The sequence below is a fragment of the Trachypithecus francoisi genome, unplaced genomic scaffold (assembly GCF_009764315.1).
Source record: "Trachypithecus francoisi isolate TF-2019V2 unplaced genomic scaffold, Tfra_2.0 Lachesis_group0, whole genome shotgun sequence".
NCBI lineage: Eukaryota > Metazoa > Chordata > Mammalia > Primates > Cercopithecidae > Trachypithecus > Trachypithecus francoisi.
This window is the reverse complement of record NW_022681453.1, coordinates 61,016,634-61,041,452: the sequence shown is the minus strand read 5'-3', so window position 1 is coordinate 61,041,452 and position 24,819 is coordinate 61,016,634. Positions and strand designations below refer to the sequence as shown.

Sequence of the window (24,819 nt, the reverse complement as noted above, 5' to 3'; positions counted from 1 at the left end):
TGCTGATTGGTGCATTTTACAGAGCACTGATTGGTGCGTTTTACAATCCTCCTGCTAGCTACAGAAAAGTTCTCCAAGTCTCCACTCACCCAGGAAGTCCAATGGCTTCACTTCTCAGAAGGATCCCTCCATCTCGGGCTCTTGGAGGCTTCAGGCAGCAGAAGCTATGTGAGAGAGCAACCCTGCCTGCGGCGACCTCCCCGTTCCTAGACCATCCACCCGGGGCACAGCACCTGGCGGTGCCCGTGAGCCTCGGGAGGGCGGAAGCTTCGGGGACGGAACGGGTGTGCACGGCGCGCCGGTTGCGGGGGGGGCAACTTAACGGGCCGGACCGCGGCGACTACCCAGGGAGGTGAGGGGTGGGCCGGGCTGGTGTCCGAGGCGGCTGCGGCGGCGGCAGCATGGCAGGGCGGCGAGTTAACGTGAACGTGGGCGTGCTGGGCCACATCGACAGCGGCAAGACGGCGCTGGCGCGGGCGCTAAGCACCACAGCCTCCACCGCCGCCTTTGACAAGCAGCCGCAGAGCCGCGAGCGCGGCATCACGCTAGACCTGGGCTTCTCGTGCTTCTCGGTGCCGCTGCCCGCGCGCCTGCGGTCGTCTTTGCCCGAGTTCCAGGCAGCGCCCGAGGCCGAGCCCGAGCCCGGCGAGCCACTGCTTCAGGTCACGCTGGTCGACTGCCCCGGGCACGCCTCCCTCATCCGGACCATCATCGGCGGTGAGCGCGGGCCGGGGCGGGAGCCGGGCTCAGGGACGCGGGCGGAGCGGCCGGGCTCAGTGTCCGAATTCGCTCGAGCCTATGCCGGGACGGGAAATCGCCCCACCTCATTGGTGGGGCCCCTGAGGCCCTAAGAGGCGGAGGTGACTTGCTCAGGGCCCCGCAGCAAGCGAGCGGAGGCTTTGAGATTCGAACTCAAGGCCAGCTGATATGGAAGCTTTTCCCATCCAGCACTACCGAGCTGCAAGGTGATTTCCTTAAAAAAACAAACAAACAAACAACAAACATCAAAAAATTCCTACCAAATGTGTTTATAATACATGGTCAAGTAAAGAAAACTCAAAATAAGAAAACTGAAAAGCTACAAAAAGGGTATGCATACAAAGGCTGTCTCCATTCACCTGTCCTTTGATCTCCTGATTACCGTTCCTAGAGCCAACCGCTGCTACCGGTTTTTGTATATCATTTCAGAAAGGCTCCATGTCAATACAAGCATATCTCTGTATATGTATAAATCCCTCTTTCCGTCTTCCTGTTAGACACGATTTCACTCAACACTGTGTCTGGAGAGTGCCCCATATCTGTACACATAAAGCTACATCATTCTTTTTAAAGCTCACATAGGATTCCATTGCACACTTGTACCAACATTTTCTTTTTCTTTTTTTTTTTTTGGGACAGTCTCATTCTGTCGCCCAGCCTGGAGTGCGGTGGCACGATTTCGGCTCACTGCAACCTCCGCCTCCTGGGTTCAAGCGATTCTCCTGCCTCAGCCTCCTGAGTAGTTGGGATTACAGGTGCGTGCCACCACGCCCAGCTAATTTTTTTGTATTTTTAGTAGAGACGGGTTTCACCATGTTGGTCAGGCTGGTCTGAAACTCCTGACTTCATGATCCGTCCACCTTGGCCTCCCAAAGTGCTGGGATTGCAGGCGTGAGTCACCACGCCCGGCCTGTACCAACATTTTCTAAACAAATCTTTTAATGATGGACGTTTATGTTGTTTCCAGTATTTGCAAACCATGTTGCAGTGAATATTCTAGAACAGAAGTCTTTGGTATGTTCGTATATATGTAGGGTAATAGAACTAACTGGCTGGGGCAAGGGGCATGTGTGTTTTTGGTCGTGGTCGGTACTGCCAAAATGCCCTCCAAAGAGGTACCCTTAATTTTTAATTATGCATGTAATACATGAATATATGCCACTTGTGAAGAAATAGAACATCACAAATAAGGCAAACATTCCCTTACCCATTCCTCTGTCCTAAATTCTGCACCCCTTCCATCTCTGCAAAGGAAAAGACTACTATTTTTTTTTTTTTTTTTTTTTTTCTGAGATGGAGTCTCGCTCTGTTACCAGGCTGGAGTGCAGTGGTGCGATCTCCGCTCACTGCAACCTCTGCTTCCCAGGTTCAAGCGATTCTCCTTCCTCAGCCTCCTGAGTAGCTGGGACTAGAGGTGCGCGCCACCATGCCCGGCTAGTTTTTGTATTTTTAGTAGAGATGGGATTTCAACATATTGGCCAGGATGGTCTTGATCTTGACCTCGTGATGCACCTGTCTTGGCCTCCCAAAGTGTTGGGATTACAGACGTGAGCCGCTGTGCCCAGCTGAAAAGATCATTATTAGACCTTTGTGGATTATTTTTCCAAGCCCATTTAACTGCACTTAAATATATGGATAGAGCTTTAAACATATTTTTAGAAAAAAAGATACAGTAATATAAACACGTGGTATAAAAGGGTATATAGCTAAAGAAGTATACTTCTTACTGCTGACCCCAGTACCCGATTACCTTTCTGTTCCCATTTCCTTGTGTTTCCTTCCAGCAATATTCTGTTTGGTGGTAGATGGCCTCATTGGTCACTGGGCATTCTGGGTCCCAGCTATAATGATGAGCTTATTAAGTACAGTACTTCATCTTTGTTACCTCCCAACTGTTTCATGTTACAGGCAGTCTGAGATCATTTCCCCATTTTACAGTAGAGGAAATAGAAGTTTGAAGAGGTAAAGGGACTTGTCCAGGGTCACACTATCTAAAGTCTTCTCCTCAATCCATGTTTTGGTCAGGTGAATATTAAGGGGCACACGATTCTCTACCCCGTCCCCTTATAACTGAATTCTGTTTGGTCACATCAAAATACATTTTAGGACATGGACTCTAAGCCAGTCCAGACTGGAGGTGGAAGGCAGAGGTTAAAAAATGAGACGGCAAGTTTTTAGTGTTTTCTAGTAAATAGGGTAGATGAGTGGTGAAGGACATACTTTGGGAGTCAGACAAAACTGGGCTTGAAGCCCAGCTTTCTTCCTTAGCTGTATGACCTTTGAACCTAATTCTGGACCTTGCTTCAACTGGAAGATAGTGGTAACCACACTATTTATTGGCTTGAGTTTTCTTTTTTTTTTTTTTTTGAGATGGAGTCTTGCTCTGTTGCCCGGGCTGGAGTGCAGTGGCCGGATCTCAGCTCACTGCAAGCTCCGCCTCCGGGTTTACGCCATTCTCCTGCCTCAGCCTCCCGAGTAGCTGGGACTACAGGCGCCCACCACCTCGCCCGGCTAGCTTTTTGTATTTTTTAGTAGAGACGGGGTTTCACCGTGTTAGCCAGGATGGTCTCAAACTCCTGACCTTGTGATCCGCCCGTCTCGGCCTCCCAAAGTGCTGGGATTACAGGCTTGAGCCACCGCGCCCGGCCTGCTTGAGTTTTCTTGTGTATTTGCTACTTACCAGGCAAACCTTGCAAGGAGCGTGGTGGTTACCATTTAATAGTTGAGAAAATTGGAACTTAGGAAGGCAGCTGGTTAGTGAAACAGTCCAGGTCTGCCTGACTCCAAAGCTGGAGTACTTTGCATGCTTCCCCAGGTTACCCTATAGTTCCCCCATCCCCTTCCAACATACGTGCATACCTCATGTTATTGTGTTTCACTTGATTGTACTTTGCAGATAGTGGTTTTTTATAAATCGAAGGTTCAAGGCAACCCATCCAACAGCATGTGCTCACTTTGTGTCTCTATGCCACATTTGGGTTATTCTTAACAATATTTCAAACTTTTCATCAAATATTAAGCACCAAACATTTCACTTGATTTCAAACACATGTCATCTGTTAATGGTGATCTGGGATCAGTGATCTTTGATGTTACTATTGTAATTTTGAAGTGCGACAAACAATGCTTATGTAAGGCAGCAAACTTAATAAATGTTGTGTGTGTTCCGACTGCTCTACCTCCTGGCTTTTCCCCTGTCTGTCTCTCTTTCCTCAGGCCTCCCTATTCCCTGAGACACAACAATATTAAAATTCATCCAGTTAATAGCCTTTATGTGTTCAAGGGAAAGGAAGAGTTGCAAGTCTCTCACTTTAAATAAAAAGTTAGAAGTGATTTAAGCTTAGTGACGAACGCAATGTTGAAGGCTGAGATAGGCTGAAAGCAAGGCCTGTTACACCAAACAGCCAAGTTTGGATGCAAAAGAAAGGTTCCTGAAGGAAATTAAAAGTGCTACTGTAGTGAACACACAGATGATAAGAAAGCAAGACAGCTCTATTGCTCTTATAGAGAAAGTTTTATGGTCTGGATAGAAAAACAAACCAGCTACCACATTCCCTTAAGTTGAAGCCTAATCCAGAACAAGGTCCTAACTCTTCAATTCTGTGAAGGCTGAGGGAGGTAAGAAAGCTGCAGAAGAAAAATTTGAAGCTAGCAGAGGTTGGTTCATGAGGTTTGAGGAAAGAGGCCATCTCCAGAACATAAATGTATAAGATGAAGCAACAAGTGCTGATAGAGGAGCTGCAGCAAGTTATCCAGGAGATCTAGCTAAGATCATTGATAAGGGTGAGTACTAAACAGATTTTCACTGTAGGTGGAACAGCCTTATATGGAGAAGATGGTATGTAGGACTTTCATAGCTACAGAGAAGTCAATGATTGGGTACAAAGCTTCAGAGGACGGGCTGACTCTTGTTAGGGGCTAATGCAGCTGAAGCCATTGCTCATTGACCGTTCCAAAAATCCTGGGGCCCTTAAGAATTATGCTGAATTTACTCAGCCTGTGCTCTTGAAATGGCACAACACAGCCTGGATGACAGCACATCTGTTTATAGCATGGTTTCCTGAATATTTTAAGCCCACTGTTGAGACCTAGTGCTTAGAAAAAAGACTCCTTTCAAAATATTACTGATTGTTGATAATGCACCTGGTCACCTAATGGCTCTGATGGAGATATACAAAGAGATTAATTTGTTATCATGCTTGCTAACACAACATCCATTCTGCAGTGTATGGGTCAAGGAGTAATTTTTTTTTTTTTTTTTTGAGACGGAGTCTTGCTCTGTCACCCAGGCTGGAGTGCAGTGGCTGGATCTCCACTCACTGCAAGCTCCACCTCCTGGGTTTATGCCATTCTCCTGCCTCAGCCTCCCGAGTAGCTGGGACTACAGGCGCCCACCTCCTCGCCCGGCTAGTTTTTTGTATTTTTTAGTAGAGACGGGGTTTCACCGGGTTAGCCAGGATGGTCTCGATCTCCTGACCTTGTGATCCGCCCGTCTCGGCCTCCCAAAGTGCTGGAATTACAAGCTTGAGCCACGGCGCCCAGCCCAAGGAGTAATTTTGACTTTCAGGTCTTATTTAAGAAATACATTTTAGGCCGGGCGCGGTGGCTCAAGCCTGTAATCCCAGCACTTTGGGAGGCCGAGATGGGCGGATCACGAGGTCAGGAGTTCGAGACCATCCTGGCTAACGTGGTGAAACCCCGTCTCTACTAAAAAAAATACAAAAAGCTAGCTGGGCGAGGTGGCTGGCGCCTGTAGTCCCAGCTACTCGGGAGGCTGAGGCAGGAGAATGGCATAAACCCGGGAGGCGGAGCTTTCAGTGAGCTGAGATCGGACCACTGCACTCCAGCCCGGGCGACACAGCCAGACTCCGTCTCAAAAAAAAAAAAAAAAAAAAAGAACTATATTTTATAAGGCCATAACTGCCCTAGATAGTGATTCCTCTGATGGATCTGAATAAAGTAAATTGAAAACCTTCTGGAAAGGATTTGTCATTCTAGATGCCATAAAGAACGTTTGTGATTCATGGGAGGAGGTAAAAATATCAACATTAACAATAATTTGGAAGAAGTTGATTCCAACCCTTATGGATGACTGAGGGGTTCAAGACTTCAGTGGAGCAAGTCACTGCAGATGTGGTGGAAATAGCAAGAGAGAATGAGAAGTGGTGCCTGAGGATTGACTGAATTGCTTAGATCTCATGATCAATCTTGAGTGGATGAGGAGTTGCTTCTTGTGCATGAGCAAAGAAAGTGGTTTCTTGAGATGGAATCTACTGGTGAAGATGCTGTAAACATTGTTGAAATGACAACAAAGGATTTATAATATTATGTAAACTTAGTTGATAAAGCAGTGGCAAGATTTGAGAGGACTGACTCTAGTTTTGAGAGCAATTCTGTGAGTAAAATGCTATCGAACAGCTTCACATGCTACAGATAAATTTTTATAAAAGGAAGAGTCAACTGTTGTGGCAAACTTCATTGTCTTATTTCAATAAATTGCCACAGTCACCCCAACCTTCTTTAGCTACCACCCTGATCAGTCAGCAACCATCAACATTGAGGCAAGACCCTCCACCAGCAAAAAGATTATGACTTGCTGAAGATTCAGTAATCATTAGCATTTTTTAGCAATGAAGTATTTTAAAATTAAGGAATGTTTATTGTTTTTTGAGACATACTGCTATTGCATACTTAATTGACGAAATGTCATGTAAACATAACTTTTATACATATTGGGAAACCAAAAAATTTGATTTGCTTTATTGTGATATTCACTGTGCTGCAGTGGTCTGGAACTGAATGCACAATATCTTTGAAGTATGCCTCAATTATAGGGAAACTTCATATTGCAAAAAGTTTCAGCATTTGCCTGGTCCTATATAACCAATTGTAATTCCCCAAAGAATTTGGCAAGTTTTTTCTTTAGACTAAAACTGTAGAAGAAGAACTTATTTTTGTATGTACATTGTTGCTCATCTTTTGTCGCAGCTCCGGAGTAGGGAGATTTATCTTCTTAAAATGTGGCCTGAGTGCAATGGAATGCTGAGACCAAGGCTGCTACCATTCTTCCTTGAATAGATCAGAGGCCTACCTTCCTTTTCAGGGAATTGAGAAAAAACCATTTTTTTTCTTGTAAAGGGAAGGTGTTCCCCATTGAGTGCCTGCTCTGGCCCAGGCCTGTTGCCAGGAACTTGCATCTATGCAACCACCTTGTGTGATGGGAGTGTTAGTTAGCCTTACTTCTCAGATGAGGAAACCCAAGCAAAGTGCCTTGGACTGGTGTTGGAACCTAACTCTGCCACCCCTAACCTGGATCTAGTTAATACCTTCAGTTCACCTCATGGTCCACAAACTCGTGGGCATCTTTGCCTTCTTGAAATGGCCCCCAAGGCCATCCTGGCTTATGGCACCTGGACTTCTACAGTTCTGCCCCCTGCCTGCTTATTCTCCTCCCTCTGATTCATTCTCTACACAGTGGGCATTGCTCTCCTTTTACAAGTGTTCATCAGATCATGTCAACCCTACACTTGACAAGACTTTCCAGTGAGTTCTCATTGTGCTTGGAGTAAAATCCAGCCTCTTTATGGCCCATAGGACAATGGTCTGGCTCTGCTTTCCTCCAGTCCCATCAAGGATCCCATCAACGACTGCTCCCCCTTCTGACCTTCAGTCACACTGGCCTCATTTCTCTTGCTCCAGTGGGCCCAGCGGCTGCTTCCCTCAGGATATTTGCACCTGTTGTTGCCTCTGTTTGGTATGTCTGGCTCCTTAAGTCTCTGCTTGAATGGCACCTCCTTAGCGGCCTCCCCTGCCCCACCTATCTAAAGTTGTCTCTTCAACCCTCACCCCCTCATACTTTCTCATGTCCCTGTTTCATTGCTCCAGCAGCCCTTTTCACTACCTGATGTTCTTCATGTGTTTACTTGTCGAGTGTCTGTCCTCTGCTAGAATGTGAGCTCCATGAGACCAGAGCAGGAACCTTATCTGTCTCATTCACCAGTGTTCTCAGTGTGTGGGCCAGAGCCTGGCATAGGATAGGTATTCAGTAAGTTCTGGATGAATGAAGCCTGTGTACCAGCTCCTGGGCTAGTCAGTTTTAGTGAGCAGAGAACCTTCTTTGTGGGTTAGTGGACAGAAGGCAACTAGCTTAGGGCCTGGCCTGTAGTGAATTATACAGTTGGTTCTTTGCCTCCCCTTTAGGAGCTTACAGCAGAACCCAGGAGAGGACACTGCTGTGTACAAAGTGATCTTCTGGAGTTCTTTGCACAAGGGCAAAAGCAGGAGTAACTCACTTTGTTGGGGGGTGGAGTATAGGGTGCAAATGGGAAAAGGAGACCTTTCCTAGGCGAGGACAAGGCTCTGAGCCTTAAACATGCCATTGTGTCTCAACATCAGAGATGACTGCCAGCATTTAGGCATGGCTGGAAATCGGCGTGGTGTGTGGGAGGTGTGCTAAAGATGAAGCTAGAAGGGTTGGCAGGGCCAGACCCTAGAGAATGGCCCTTAGTGTAGATTTTTCCTCAGGGTCCTGGAACTCTTTGGAAGCCTGTTAAAGCAGGTGTGTGACATGACTGGGCTGAGCTTTTGATAGAAAGTTGCAGGATTTTTGCGCAGGGATTCCCGCTGGCAGCAGGTGTGGTTTTCTCTTGCTGCACCTGCACCTGGCATCCCTGGGAGATCGGGCTCTTGTTAGAGTTCCTTCCTACTGTGAAAGACTTAGACCCCCCTGTGGAATATGTTATCTCCAGGAGAAGGAAATTTTAACAGTTGTCTGAGTTCTGTGATTATATCTCTGAAGTTTAATATATCTTCAAATATAAAATATAAAGCTGGCTCTAATTCCACTGCGCGCGTGCACACACACACACACACACACACACACACGAATCCTATATTAGAGAAAATTGGGGTTTATCTCCCTTGATCCACGTGGCCACAGATAAGTGGTGCTGTGGGGTTAACAGTGATAATAGTACTTACCATTATTTAGTGCTTGTCCGTATGCTGTTTTTTTGATTTGTTTGTTTAATCTTCACACGATTCCTGGGAGGTAATAGTTGATATTCCCATTTTATAGATGGAAAAAAACCATGGCTCAGAGGTCAGGGAACCCAGTTAGTAAGTGTCAGAACTAGGTTTGAACCCACATTGATCTGACTGCACAGCTTATACGCTGGCATTCTCAGTGCGAATGAAAAAGTGTACCCGTCCATTCCAGCCCCCTGTAGTGGTTCAGAGCAGTATTTTTCTTGAATCCATTTTAGAGTATAAATCTTTCAGGGTTACAACTTCAAAAAGATTCAGTAATGTATGTTTTAAAGACTTGGGTGGGGGTGAGGGACTTAGACTCATCCTCAATCTAACTCTAGCAGGAAAGAGGAGGGCTGAAAAATGCTGGTATCTTGGCTTGGCAATTTATAGTCCTCTGGTGGCTGCGAGGATTAACAGTGTATTGTCTCCCAGTCTTTTGTTTCGGTTGTTAATGAACAGCACTGCAACTTGTCGCCTGGACCTCTTGCCTTCTGTACACACCATTTTAGCGGTATCTCCTGTGTGTCTCTGACCCTCTCTGAGCCCTCCCTGCCCAGAGCTGAGGAGGGCTGCAAAAGACTTCTAAGTCTGACTCAGGTTACTCTCCTTGGAGAGAAACATCCAAGAGCCTCTGAGATTTTTGTCTCTGCAGCCTGGAGAGAACATTCTTTGTAAAACTTAAGCTACTTTGCCTTTTCTGTTTTTCTAGCTTTCTGTGTTCTTGGTGCCCATGTGGAGAAGGCTCTTCCCCTTTTATCTATTTTATTGAGATGTGTGCCCTTCATTCTTTCTGCAGATGCCCTCTCTGGACTCATAAATGAAACAAGGGGTTCATGTGTATGAATGAATTTCAACCAGATTTTTTTATGATACCCGTTAAGCATCTGCACATATCCTGCTCCAGGAAAGCAACCTGCTGCAGGCAGAAATAACATCCTGGGGGCTTGGCCAGGTAGGCCTTGGTGTCCTTGAGGAATTTGGGTGTTACTCTAATGCAAAAGCAAACAAACCAAAGGTCATTTTTGATTTTCTTTACCCCAGTCTTTTCATGAGAATCTGTGTAAGAATATATTATGTGAAATTGTGGTAATTATGTATGTCTGTCCTAAAATACTGAGGCATATTTGAAGGAGTTCTAAGTGGAATGCTTCCTTCAGCTTTACTTCTTTAGTTCCTAGTATCTGTCAGGCCTTAGTTCCCTGTCTCTTTGTGCCCATCCAGTGAGAGCTGTTTCTTTCTCTTCTTCACTGAAAGGTACACACCATAACTAGAAGATTCTACTCTCCAGTACTGCTTCTTCGACATCCTCTACCACCAACTGAAGCTGAGGCTGACACTGGAGTTGCTTGCCTTCACTTGCTTCAAAGACTCTTAAGTTCAATAGGAAGCCTGCCTCAGTCAGCACTAAAGTGTACCACTATTCAAGTACAAGTTTTCTTGTTTTACCTGGTACCTTATTCGCTCTCTGACCCCACCTGATCTCTCCATATGCTGGAGTGCCTTTAACTGTCTCCAGGAGAGTCAAATTGAGCTTTGTCTGCAGCACTTTCTCTTGGCGCTGGACAGTGGGTGACTTTGCTTTAGCTTGGGTGGCAGTGTGGGAGTACCACAACATCAGAGAGACAGCCTTGAGTTTAAATTAATGCAGAATATTTGAGCAGGAACCAACAGGAAAGAAAAATGGAAGCAGGTAGTCATATTTCATTCTGTTGGGGTACATTTTTCTTCTCATGGGGCTTGCCCTTGAGAACAAAACATATCAAATGTTAAATCAAAGAATATTTTTGTAGTCATGCTAGGAATAGAAAATAATGCAAAGACTCTGCCTTCTTGAGGCAAATATTTTGCTGGAAGGTTATAATCAAAGTCAGAAGGAAATCATAGTCACAGCTTTTGGTAAAGCTGTAATCATTTAAAATTAATTGCTTTTAAACTTTTCACTGAGCATCCCCTTTGTTTTCTATCAGCATGTCTCTTGGGTTTTTCTTCGGAATCATTCCATCCAGGTTGGAATAGGATTTGGGCAGGCATCCCAGGAAACAACCCATAAATTAAGCCCTAAGACATATTCCCCTTTCTGTCATTCTTTTGTTTGATGGAGCCTCAACCAGACTGGGGATGAGATACTCTTGCCTTAAGAGCTCAGTTCTGTATCCCCTTTACCAGTAAGGGCTTTGATGTGCAGAAAATGATGGTATCCATAGCTCTGGTACTCTGGGTATCTTGGAGGCCCAGTCTTAGTGAAGGTAGGGCCTGGCACTTCTGAGGCAGCCTCATGGTAGGATAGGGAGCAGGAGTGAGTGTGAGTCCTTGTTCTTCTAGGCTGTGGACTTGGGTTGCACAGCATACATCCCTCTTGGTGTTAACACTCCACTCCAATGGCTGGTTTCCATGTCTCTTCTTTCCATTAGCCTGGAAGCATGATGGGGTAGAGACAATATCTGAATCATCTCTGTAGGTCTAGGGCCAACCCAGAGCCTGGCATACAGCAGATAATAATTTTAAAAACATTTTAATTTTATATAGTGTTTATATAATTTTTAAAAATAATTTTATGGTATTTACATACCGTAAAATTCACTCATTTCACTGAATGTACACTAAGTGAACACTCAGTGGTTTTCACTATACTCATACAGTTGTGTAACTATCACCACACAATCTCAGTTTAAACCATTTTTGTCACCCCATAAGAAAACCACATCCCTACCAGTAGTCATTCCCCATTCGCCCCTCTCCTAGGCTTAGGCAACCATCAGTCTACTTAATGTCTCTGGATTGACCTGTCCTGGACATTTCATATAAGTGGATCACACAATATGTGGCCTTTTTGTCTGGCTCCTTTTGCTTGGCCTCACTATGTTGCCTAGGCTGATCTTGAACTCCTGGAGTTAAGCAATCCTCCTGCCTCAGCCTCCCAAAGCGAACATATGCTTTTAAAGTTCATTCACGTTGTAGTGTAAACCAGTACTGCATTTTTTTGTTAAAAAAAAACGATTTCTATTGATTTCTACTTGTGGTAAAGTACATATAATGTACAATTTGCCATCTTAGCCATCTTACATGTATGGTGTGCGGCATGTGCTCCTCAGGCTGCTGCTTCTTTCTCTGATGTCCCTGGCCCATGGAGACATTTGGGCTGGTAGGCCTTGTTTTAAGAGCTTTTGGCAGCTTGTATGTTGGGAGAGGACCAGATGGAGCTGCATTTGCTGTTTTTCTCCACTCACTCAGGGATTCTACACATACATGTTGCATGGCTTTGTTTTGGACGTGAGGGCAGATACACAGTCGTGCCTGTCTTCAAGGGGCTCACAGTCCCAAGTAGGGAGGAGGAAGCCAGGCAGTGCCCGCAATCAGTTTAAGATGTGGAGTGGTAAGGGCTTTGATCAAGATTGGGCACAGAGATGTGAGTACCTGCCTGGGGTGGCAGGTAGGGAATCCTGCCGGAGGAGACACACGACTGGGCCTGGAAGGATGACCTGTGGATTTCCAGACTGAGAGATCCGGGGAACAGCCTTAGCAGAGTCCAGAGGCGTGGGAGCAGCCCTGGCTAAAGAAGGGGAGTGGTCAGGGTGGGTGGCACTTGCACACAGCGGGCGTAAAAGGAGGTGAGGCCAGGTTGACTGGGTCACAGGCCAGTCCAACTGGCTTGTGGGAATTGTGAAGGATGGTTGAGATTTTACATTTTAGAAGATGGGAGGCATTCCAGCTAGAGGACTCAGAGTAAACAAGGACCCAGAGACAAAGGGAGGCCTGGAGTGTGAGTGGGGTGTCAGGCCAAGCTTCCAGAGGGTGGCCAGGACCAGATCTCAGAAGCTGGGAGAGTCTTTTCTGGGAGGAAGACTGGTAGGTTTTTAAGCTGGGAGATTCTTGTGGCGGCTTTTAGTGAGCTCCCCTGTGAGTCTGAGGAGAGGGCTGTGACAAGTGGTCCTAGGGCCTGGCATTCCTCTCCTCATTCCAGCTCAGCTTTCTGGCCCAGCTGGACGAGGGAGAAGAGGAAGGACACCTCAGGCAGGCAAGGTGGACACCATCAGCAGGGAAACTGGGGCTCTGGGATTGCAGACGTGGCAGTGCTGAGCAGTGGCCAAGGGATAGTTCTGCCTCTTGGAGGGAGAGGAAAGAATGGATTTTTGAAGAATGCTTGCTGTCTGCTGGACCCTGTTCTAGACCCGTGGCTCTTGCTGCATCCTCCCAGCCAGTCTCCGAGGGAGGCGTTTCCATCTACATTGCTCAGCTACTAGAAATGAGGCTCTGAGCAGTAGGCAGTTTGCTGCAGGGCACACAAGTAGCCGGTGCCAGGTTCTGGTTTCAGAGGCCCTGGCTTTGCCCAGGAGCTGCTCTCAGACCTTAGCACATGCTTGCTTCCATAGAAAATTGTGGCTCCTGAGGAACACTTTATATATAAATCAAATTGTCAAAAATAGAGATTTCTGCTTCTATTCTCCCCTGGATTATTTGAGTTTTTGTCTTTTGTTAATTGGGTCTTTTATTTTCTTGTGCTGTGTGATTAGGCTCCTGCTGCTTTGAAGTGGCCTTTGTTGGGTGGGTAGGGAGGACTTAGTTAATGTGGGTGATCCTCTCTTGGCAGGAGAAAAAACAACTTTTGCTGTTGAGAGAGAAGTTCACTTTCCCTCTTTCCATATCTCTTGTGTTGTGATGATTCCTCTCTTGTCTTGAGGCCTTCAGGAAGACTAAAATAATTTCCTTTGTCTCTAACCTACTTCCTGAGGATATTTATTTGGTGCCACGCACAGGTGCTGCTTAAAGATAAACCTGACTTTTTTCTTTTAAAATTAGTGCTTGAGATTTGTTAGCATTGACCTGTCTGGCAGCAGGAACTTGCCTTGCTTGGCCTTGTGGCTATATCCTTTACCATAGATTTATTTGGGTTGCTTAGAACTTTGGAGGGTCAGTGGCTTGTCCTTGGTCATTTGACATTGGCACTAGAGCTCAGTCTTCCCAGGTACATGACGGTGTGACACTTGAGGAAAAAATTGCCCTATTTGTGGTCATTTCCAGGTGAGTTTCAGGATCTTTCGCCATGAACAGTAAAGGCCCTCGGGTATGTGTTCTCAGCATTCTGTTTTCTAAAAAGATGATCCAGGGCACATTCAGAAATGATCTTCAGAACTTACGCTCTAGAGAGGAAAGACTTTACATAAGAAGGATTCCATTTCTTTAGCACTTGCTGCCTGACCTCACAGACAAGTGGACCACAGGAAGACTGGAAGGGAGCCCTGAGGCGCTTACAGCACAGCCGTGTTTCCCATCAGCACCCAGCCCTTGCAGAGAGGGCTGACAGACACTTCAGCTGCGAAAAACAGTGTCTGAAAAAATTTCTGCAGTGGCTTGATCAGTACTTTCCAGCAGAACTTTCTGTGATGATAGGAATGTTCTACAGTGGGACAGTCCAACACGGCAGCCGTGAATCTCACGGCTGTTAGAGCACTTGCTCTGTGGCTAGTGTAACTAAAGACTGAAATTTTAGTTTTATTTAATTTTAATTAATTTAAATTTAAATAGGCACAGGTGGCTAGTGGCTGCTGTATTTGACAGTGCAGGGCTGGATGGACTAAGGAATGGCTGAGTTCTGTGTCCCTATTGTAGATTTGGGTTTGAGCTGTCCCCTACATGTGATTTGGTTATAAGAACTGTCATCTTCCTGAGACATCCTGGCCTGGGATGACTACCACGGGCCCTCAGATTCCACCCTCTCAGCTTCATCACCTTCCTAGTGAAGGACACCTCCACTCTCCCAAGGTGTGGCCCTTGAAATGCTCCTCAGTGTGTCCTCCTCCTTCACCCGCCTCTGGATCCATCACCACGCCTTCGCCCTCCTGCTTGCTCTCTGCCCTGGCATTTTCCGTCACTGCAGCTGTGATCTGAAGACAGGCTTCTGCTAGCTCCTGGCGGGATGAGTACAGCATTCCCTCACATAGTCTCCTTGATTCCACCCCCCTGCAGAAGATATAGGGATAGAAGAGTGTTTAAAAACTACTTCCCTGTGTGGAAGTCTTTGTTTGCTCTCTGCTGGCATAAAGGCTGAACTTCTTTTTGTTTTGTTTTGTTTTGTTTTGTTTTGTTTGAGACGGAGTCTCGCTCTGTCACCCAGGCTGGAGTGCAGTGGCCGGATCTCAGCTCACTGCAAGTTCCGCCTCCCGGGTTCACGCCATTCTCCTGCCTCAGCCTCCCGAGTAGCTGGGACTACAGGCGCCTGTCACCTCGCCCGGCTAGTTTTTTGTATTTTTTTAGTAGAGACGGGGTTTCACCGTGTTAGTCAGGATGGTCTCGATCTCCTGACCTCATGATCCGCCCATCTCGGCCTCCCAAAGTGCTGGGATTACAGGCTTGAGCCACTGCGCCCGGCCAAGGCTGAACTTCTTAGCTGGCTGACGAGGCCCCTCCTGAGGGGTTGAGATCTCAGGACTCCAGGCTGAATGAACCACTTGCAGGTCACTGGACAGACAGACCGTGCTCTCTCATGCTGCATATTCTGGCTACGTGCACTTTTCTGGGAAGCATCGTGGTCCACCATTCTCAGTCTGGATAAGGTCACCCTCATTTGAGGGCCCGTAACATCCTACACATACCCCTATGATCTCATTTTCTCCTCATCTTATGCCCTTTTCTTTTTACTGGATTATGTTTTCCACTGGACTTGATCCATTTGAGGGTAGGGGCCTGTTACCATTCAATTCTATGTCCAAGGGCCCAGGACAGGTCTTGGCACAGAGTAAATATTTGGTGCATGCATATCGAAATGAATGAATGAATGAAGAGGTCATTTCCCACTGCCTGCACCAATTACCCATGCTCTTATGGTGCTTTAAACAACTGGCCAAATAGAGTTCAACAGTGGAGGAAACCTGCCTTGAGGTTAGACAAGTTAATCTTTCAATGGAAATTCAATCCTCATATTTCATTTTCAGGCCACTTTGCGTAGCAAAGTAGTTTAACTCATAGCAGATTTCTGCCCTGCTGATGGTTAATTTCATGGCCCACAGAGGGTCAGCACACTAATGCCGGGAACACGGCGACCTCAGTGCAGCTCACCGCACACAGTGAGGGCCCAGCGGCCCTGTTGTTTTAGAGAAGCAGTTCTCAAACATCCTTCTGATTTTGAGTTAACAGGGGTGACCCTTTCAAGAACATTTTTAAAAGCTATAACATAGATCCCTCCCAGATCGTATATTTTCCTTTCTCCATGCAGTTCAAAGGGCCCGAGTTGTCTCATAGGTTTTTGCCAGCAATCTTCAGCTTGACCCTGGTTGTTTAAATCTGCCGGAGGAAATTTGAACAAACTTGTACTTTGGTAATTCTTCTGCCTCTGTGAACCTTTAACCTTAGGGTTTCTTTTCGAGCCAGGGCTGCATTGTCACCAGTCGTCCCTGCTGGGGCTTTTCAAAGGGCATTGTCTAGGGCGTCTGTTTTCACTTTGCTACTGGAGTTCTTTTGAGGAAGGGTATTAATTCAGACCTGATTCTGAGACAGGACGAGCAGTTTTAAACTTGCCCCAAAGCTTGGGGTTGGGGAAATGAGCGTAATGCAAGCCTGTGGCTGATGCCAGTAATTGTTCTGCAAACAGTCGGTCAGGGTGAAGGTAGAAGAGGCCCTCCAGAAGCACAGGGGTGTGCCAGCTGTCCAGTGGGAGGCCACAGCTTTGCCCAGGGTTTGTTGACTACATGATGAAAAGAGGTCACTGTCTCTGATCACCAGGTTCTGGGTCCAGAGTTCCTCCTGAATGTAAAATTCCTGGAGTGCCAGGTTGCTAGGAACCTGGGAGGCCAGAGGTGAACCTGGGGGTCCATATACCATTACCAAGTGCTTGCGTGATAAGAAACTTTCTGGGGAGAGAGAGGAAGGCTCCCTGAGGCAAGATAGTAGAGATTTACTCTGCTGCTGTCTTGGTGCTGGCCTGAGACTTTCTTAGTGAGTGTCCCTCTGCAGACCAGGTCACTCACCTCCATCAGCTAGCCAGTTTCACCGTTTAGTTCTTCTTGTGTTTTCTCACAGGAAGCCCAAGACACCCATAAATGTGAAATGTCACAGTCATAGGCCCCCTGGGGCTTCAAGGCTGTGGTCATGGGTGTGCAGTGTTTGAGACTGGACCCCAAGAGGGTAGGCCCTCTGATACCTCCCCAGGAAGCTCCTTGCTGGTTCTGTCACTTACTCTTTGCGACAGGTTGAGAGCTGTTTGAACACCTGGCTTGGTTACGTGACTTTCTTTGATTTATTTTCCCAGGATTCTTAGTGTCCTGAAGATTTGGCTAGGCGACCTTATTCCTTAAGCTCAGACGGTATAGAAGGAAAGGTGGATCATGACATTAATTCATTCAACAAACCCCGAGCAACTACTGCTTGCCAGGGGTTGAGTTTCCAGTGGTTAGCAAAGCAGAAGTGGCTCCTGCTTTCATGTAGCTTCCTGTCTAGTAGGGGAGGCAGATGGTACAGAAGAAACAAAACGTGCAGAATTATAAATTATGTAAGTGCTAAGCAGGACAAGACAGGATACCCAGATAGGGACTAATGGATGTGGGGCATCTACTTTAGTTTGGAGGCCAGGGAAGGCCTTTCTGAAGCAATAAAGTTGAAGCTAAACTATGGCACAAGAACCCTCCCCTGGAATGTTGGGAGGTGTTCCAGACCAAAGGCATAGCACACATGAGGATCCTGAGGCTGGAGGTCTCCTGGGGCTAGCTACAAGTGAGAGGGTATTAGCTAGTTTTCACCCAGCAGACCTGGTGTTACAGGTATATTTGGACAGATGTATATATCTGGACTCTCTGGAAGTCCCAATTTTGCTGAAAGATAAGCATGGTATGTCCTATCTTTCTGAAATAGGACAGAGTGAGACAGAAGGCAGGCCAGCCTTCTGGAGATGTCTGGTCTCAGCATGGCTATTCTATTGGCCTTCATCCGTCCTTTGTCTTGTTTCTGGTACTGTAACCCCTTCTTTCCATGGTATAGGGATGGGCTGCTGATGTGGAATCAGGGTTGGCAGGCAAACCTGACAGAAAGTAAATTAGACATTTTTCACAACTCTGTAATTGTGTTTGATCATTAAATGTTGGCCCACTGGCTGCTTATGACTTGAAGGCCACGTGGAGGTTAAGGACACGCTCCTGAACCACTAACTCAAGAAGTGGACATCAGAGATACTAAGTATCTAACATCATAGAATTGTAAATAAAATTCCCCTGACACCTCCTCACACTCCTGGTCAGTGCTCCTTTCCCTGCATAGCCTCACAGAGCACAGGCCCTACATGCTTTCCTCCATCCCCTTTCCTGCGGGGCTGCCTCTTGGGTTGAAGGCAATGCATGGCGGTGGCGCAGGTGGCATATTTTGCCTTTTTTTCCCTCCAGAAACAAGTTTGGCATGGGACTTAGTCAGTCTTGATCTGTGTCTGGAGGTGTGAAGGCGTGGGTGCAGGTGTTGGGATGATTTGTGTACCTCAGAACCAGAACTGGATACTCACTGTAGGGAAGACCAACTCCTCACCACCCCCTCCCCCCACCACGCAAGGTTCCTGCTGAGCAGGTATGGCCTAGCCTCAGACTTGCATGCATGTTTTTCTGCTGTTGATTTTCTCAAATTCTTAAACAAGGGAACAGTAGTTTACATCCTTTAAAGCTTTCTTGAGGCTGGGAATGGCAGCTCATGCCTGTAATCCCAGCACTTTGGGAGGTGGAGGCGGGCAGATCACCTGAAGTCAGGAGTTCGAGACCAGCCTAGCCAACATGACGAAACCCCGTCTCTACTAAAACTACAAAAATTAGCCATGCATGGTGGTGAGCGCCTGTAATCCCAGCTACTTGGAAAGCTGAGGCATGAGACTGCACTGCAGCCTGGGTGGCAGAATGAGACTCCATCTCAAAAAAAAAAAAAAAAAAAACTTTCTTAAGATGCCAGTTTGGTCTTCTGGTGACAGAACCTTGTCCACAGGTTAGAGGAAATAATACTTTCAGTAACACCCCCAGCTTGGGGACTCTCAGAAAGAAGGGCATGTTGCCAACTTTCGAGGATTTGTCTGAGAAACAGCAACCTGGCATCCCCCCAACTCCCTGCTTTTTTTCCCTCTAGAATCAAATAGAATCTCTTTTCCTGGCAAAGATTTTCTAGATAAAAAGAGGTACTACTTAGTCATTTTTGTAGGTTCGTAAATAGTTTCTAAAAGTTTTTAAAAGTACATAATAAGAAAACTTGTTATGGCAATCAATAAAGTTTATTTTCGAGGAATGAATATTTTCTAGGAAAGATAAGAGTCAGTTATGTTTGGTCTGATTTCTTCAGCTGAATCTTTCCCTCTTCCTCTTATCTTGAAATCTATCTCATAAGGCAATCTGGGGACACTTTAGCAAGCACTCTGGTAACAGATGTGTGTCATCCTCTTCCTGACACATCTCCCGGCCCTGGAGACCCAGCTGTACAATCGCAAGCTGTCCACAGGGCGGTGGGGTGGAAATCATCTCCATGCTAACTCCGGAACTATTTGATGCACAAGAGGGCAGTATTTGCTTACAGTCTTGGATCGGGATGATCAATGTGTAGGTTCACAGGTCAGCATAGTTAAAAAGACCTCTGACTTTTTGAAGACAAAATAAACTGTAGGCCACAGCCATGATGGCTTCCCATAGATGCCTTTAAGTGCCTGATCCCTCCAAAAAAATTGCTGCTTGCTATCTTTTTTCCTTAAAAAGAAAAATATTGTTTCTTTCAACATTTATTTTTAATTTTTTTTTTAATCAATGAAAATATGGTTTGCAGGCTTGTACCTACAATGGCAGAGGTTAAAAAGTGTTGCAAAAGCAAAACAACTGCTTTCTAATTAAAAACCAGATGGGAAGATTTTTGTTTGAAGCAAGGGGTCAAATGTATTTTCTCCCCCTTTCACATCAGTGTAAAGATTATCTGACTTAACTTTTAAAGCATTTGAAGATGTGGGCTTCAGTCATCAACCCTTCTGTACTCAGTTTTCTTTTTCTGCAAATTCACAGTATTAACCAAAGCAGGGACTTTCCAGGAGAAAAAAAAGGAGATCTCCCTGCCTCCTAGAGGCACAATGTTCTATCTGAAATAGGCCATGTCTGCTTTTGTATGATGATTTGCCTATTTTCAATTCTTCCATGATGTTTTTCTATAGAGACTTTTAAGCCAGAAAGACACAGCTGGCCCTCCAAATCTGTGGATTCAATCAATTGAGGATTGAAAATATTTGGAAAAAAAAAAAAAGAAAACAACAAGAAATAACAATTCAACAACAACAAAATGATATGTTTAAAAACACAATACAGTATAGCAACTATTTACGTAGCATTTTTATTTTATTAGTTATAAGTGATCTAGAGATGATTTAAATATATGGGAGGATATGCCTAAGTTATATGAAAATACTCTGTCATTTTATATCAGAGCCTTAAGCATCCTCAGATTTTGGTCCTTCAGGGGTCCTCAAACCAATCCCCCCACAGGTAACAGGACAGCAGCATGGGTTTGCAACTCCTGTCCCACCAGATTCCAGCCTATGCAAGAACTGGGATCTCATATCTTTTGCTTCCTCTTCCTCAAACCTGGAACTACTGATTTCAGGTGCCTCCATAACTTTAGCACCCAAGAGAGTTTAACTGAAAACAGCAGTGGGAACAAGGCCCAGCACATTAAGGACATAGTGATGGTCAGCCTGAAGGAATCCACGCATAGGGGTGGCCTGGGTCTAGGGGAAATGCCACCTGGCCTCTCTGAGCCTGTCTGTGCACCTCAAATCCACCTTATCTCACAGGGTGCTTGCATCAAAGATGTCCTTAAATAAAGCTTCAGGCACATAATAGGGAGCAGTTATTGTTTTGTTTGTTTATTTTTTGTAGAGCCAAGCACTTGCTGTGTTGCGCAGGCTGGTCTCAAACTCCTGGGCTCAAGTGATCCTCCTGCTTTGGCTGCCCAAAGTGCTGGGATTACAGGTGTGAGCCACTGTGACTGGCTGGGAGCAGTTACTGTGCCAATGATCCCTCTGACCCCTGACCAATTATAAGCATATGGAGGTGCTGGGGCACTGTTGGACATGAGGATGGAGACACAGACACTGATTCTTGATTGCAGACAAACCAGTTCTTTCCAGATTATTCATTTATTTGATTCATTGAGCATGTCCATTGCTTGGCCCCTTGGAGCATCTGCAGCAAAGTGAAATGCAATCTAGCTGGGAGGTGCTGTGCTGCTGCCTCCATCCTCTGATAGCAATCGAGGAAAAAAGCTGGGTTCCGAGGCTTAGCCCTATATGAAATCAGATGTCTTCTTTTAATCTTTTGTAATCGCAACATAAATCTTCCAAAGGGAGTGTGTCTATAAGATAGATGCCACATAAGCTGTGGAATGTATTAGTATGTGTGACATCCCTGTGGTCTTTTAATTGATCAGTGGCATTTAATGCAAAATTTGAATCTGACCATACCGAGTAGGGAGAACCCTGGGTGGCCTTCTTGTTTGCTTCCCTGTGAAGCTCCTGTCCTGGCTTTTATTAGAAGGGTCTGGGTAGGAAAATAAGGGTTTTGAGCTGAAGGCTTTCAAAAGAGGCCCACGCCATGTTTTTCCAGGAACATAGTTTCTGAAAAATGCTGGAACCGTCAATTTCCAAAGGAGCCTGGTTTGTGAGGGGAATGAAAAGTTTTTCCTGCGTGTGGATTCTGGGTTGTTTTCCATCTTCACTCCCTAAAGCAGGGCTGGCAAGCGGGGAATGGGACAGATGTTTTGTGGTAGTAATTTCCAGTCAGATTCTTGAATGGCTTGTATACTCTGGGTCACCGTCAGCTTATAATGGAGCAAAATTGAGTGAGAATTCCTGCAATGAACGACGTGAACGGCGCACCAGAGAGATATGATGGTGGAGATAGGGTGCATTCTGTGAGAAAATATTTCCAGTGCTATCTGTAAAATTCAGATTGAATAACCATTCTGAAGTGCTCCCCTTTTAAAAGAGTTTCCTTCCACAAGCATTGCAGGCTGAGTAAATACCAATAATTTTTATTTCCCTTCTCCTTATCGGTTCCCCTACTGAAATGTTCCTATACAGCCTATCTGGTCTTTTCAAGTGAACATCAAATGATTAGTGTCAGCTTCCAGTTTGAATTATGATCATATTTCAAAACACAAACTTCTTCACTTTTGCATTTGGAGGTAATTATCAATATTTACCAATACTGGGGAAGAGTTGAAAATGGAGTAAGTACTGCTGAGAGAATGGTGCCCCAAGTGAAGATAGGGAGGGGTTGTGTGTGGCCTTGTGTGTACAATGGCAGAGTGCCTCAGGGGCTTGGCCTGCCATGTGGATGGCCTGCTGTCTTCCAGCCCTATCCACATTCTCGCACAGATAAGTGAGAGGAATGGTGGGGACCCAACTGCAAGGCGATCTCTTAGGGTTGGGCACTATGACAAGGCTAGAAAAGCTATTTCTGCCAACTGGAGGAGGAAACATTGCTCTGGCCGCTGCTCTCAGAGGCCCTCCCCTCTGTTTCTTCAGATCCTGCTTGGCTCTCTGACTGCCATGGCCTGGTAGGAATGCCCTTTGGTGAAAAAGGCCAGTGAAACCCAGGGCTGGTTTAAGGCCTTCACTGCAGCCTGGAACGCAGACTAACACAAATAGACTGTGCTGCCATCACACAGAAAATACAGTTTACAATACCTACATCAGAGTTGAATGCCAGTGTACTAAGTGGCGTTCTCTTGCATTGTAGTAGGCATTTAATTGAACTTTGAGTAATTTCAGTTTTTGCAGTTTTCTTTTTGTATTTTGGAGCCAGTAAATTTTTTTTGTGTTTGCAAACACTCTGTAAGCTTTGGTGCTTTGCTTATTGTGCCTAATTAATAGTTGCCTCTGGGAAATGCAGAGGAGGCTTCAGACTGCCTCAAAGAACTTCCCAGAGAGTGAAGAAGCTGCAGCACAACAGGCCTGGGCTCTGGAGTCAGGAAGATTGAAATTGGAATCTTGGCCCTTCTGCTGGCTTATTGTATTACTGTGGACGTGTAGCTTTTCTGAGCCTTCATTTCTTCACCTGTTTAAAAAAGGAGAGAAAGGGAATAATGCCTCCCTTCGGGTTTGCTGTTAGAGTTAGCAGTAACTATGATACAGTTAGCATCATTCTGGGTGCAAGGTAGATGCCTGGCAAATGGAAGCAGGCTTTACTATAGGGTTAGTGCACTGCAGGCTTGGCACCAGAATGTAGCCACTTCTGAAGTCCTTGGGGCAGTCAGAAGTCCTCTTCCCTCAGCATTGCAGATAGCAGGAAAGAGCATTGCAATTATGTAAGAGCTATGTTTCAAAGAAGGAAATGAAATTCTTGAATTTTTTTAAGGCAAAGAAGAGGAGGGAAAAATAGATTTATTGTTTTACTTGGCTATTCAATAGGATGCAGGACAAAGCTGGCCTCTCTCCTGTTTAATGTCATCATCGGCATTCTTTCTTTTTCTCTCCTTCTTCTCTTCCTCCTTCTCCTCCCCCTCTGCTCTACTCCTTCTCCTCCCTTCTCTTCCCACGCCTCCACCCCGCTCCTCCTTGCCCTCCTCTTCTAACTAGTACTGCTACAAACGCCCCCTTTTCTCCAAGTCAACCCCAGGTCCTGAGCCTGGGATTAAATCTCATGCTTTGGAGATACTCTAATGCTAGGAATTATTTCCTCTTTTGTGGTCTTTGGTCTTTCCTTCAGGTTTCCTGTTGCTTTCTAAGGGAGGTGCCAGGTGCTGGCCCTGTGGCTAGTTTTGGCTAGTACAGAATGCTGTAAAGCAGCTGTGACACCAGTGTGCAGCAGTCCCACTGCTGTGCAGCCCGGGCAGTGAGTGGTGACAGAGTGGCATTGGAGTGAACAAGGTTTGGGGGAAGATGAGCGTAGGTGGAAAAAATGTAGACTGACCTTCTCGGTAAAACTGGCCTGGCCAGATCCCTGGCAACATGAAGGCTGGCAGGTGCTGAGGGAGTTCTCTAGGGGAGGCTGATAACATTCGACATCACCTTACCATTTAATGAGTCCCAGATACATGGGCTATGCCAGCCCAACAGAGTGCAGGCTTTGGAAAGCCCAAATGAAAATGACATGGTCCCTGCTGTTGGGGGAATTCGTAGTGCTAGGAGAAGCCTGCTGGGCCTCTTTTTCAGATGGAGGGAGAACATGGGTTTAGTAGTGAGCCCTCTAATTAGGCCCGCAGGTAGGCCTCAGCATGGGGCCTGGATTTACACCCTGTCCTTCAGTTAGAGGTTTGTGACACCCTTTGCTGTGCTCAGGTAAGTGGAGTCGTGGAAAGAGCTGAGGCTCAGCGTGCCAGTACAGGTTTGAATCCTGGTAGACCAGCTTGTGAGTATGCACAGCTCTGAGACTCAGTTTTCTCATCTTCAAAATGGGGAGAATAAACTTACAAGTGTTTTTGTGTGTGTGTGAGAATCCAATGAGATAAGCCAAGTGTAGTATTTATCTCAGTGTATGGAACCTATACTCTGTAAATGGTGTTAGCTATTGTGATCATAATTTAATATGACTTAATTTTTAATCTTTATGAGACTTCATATAAAAATAAACCATTTGTCAGAAATCTCACTTTCCTTGTTTTTGGTTGGGAAAGCAGGCTAGATGGATGGTCTCTGATACCATGTGTAACATATGATTTTTGTCTCTGCTTTTAAATTGGTGATAATCTAGTTGGGGAGAAACTAAATTAATACCCTTGAAGTAATCAGAGTATTGGAGCTTAACTGTGTTGATCAGCTGTAAAATTGTGAGTGCAGTTAGAGTTAAGACGAGGAAGGCCACGAAGGGGAAAGACACAACCAGAGGACACACACCAGAAGAGAAATGTGGGTGGAGTGTTAGCAAGCCACGCGTTTTGTCTGTCGGGAGAGACTAGTCTGCTGGAAGCACTGGCTTGTTTTGTATTTGCAAACTGATAGGTACCAATCACTGCTACATGCACATGTACCCAAAAATATGTGATGACAGGAACTTAACTTCTCTTGAAATAATTTATGCATTAGTATTAAAGGAAAAAATG

General features: G+C 45.8%; 1 protein-coding gene across 2 annotated transcripts in view; it reads left to right on the top strand.

The window, feature by feature from the left end:
- The first annotated feature begins 318 nt into the window (after window positions 1-318).
- Window positions 319-24,819, top strand: part of EEFSEC (eukaryotic elongation factor, selenocysteine-tRNA specific) — a 264,366-nt gene continuing 239,865 nt past the window's right edge. Inside the window, exon 1 of one of the 2 annotated variants that reach the window (XM_033210885.1) lies at window positions 319-717. In XM_033210885.1, the coding sequence (XP_033066776.1) occupies window positions 402-717 (316 nt within the window). In that variant the 5' untranslated portion in view covers window positions 319-401. The remainder of the gene's footprint in view (window positions 718-24,819) is intronic. The other variant, XM_033210884.1, reaches the window with a different exon arrangement.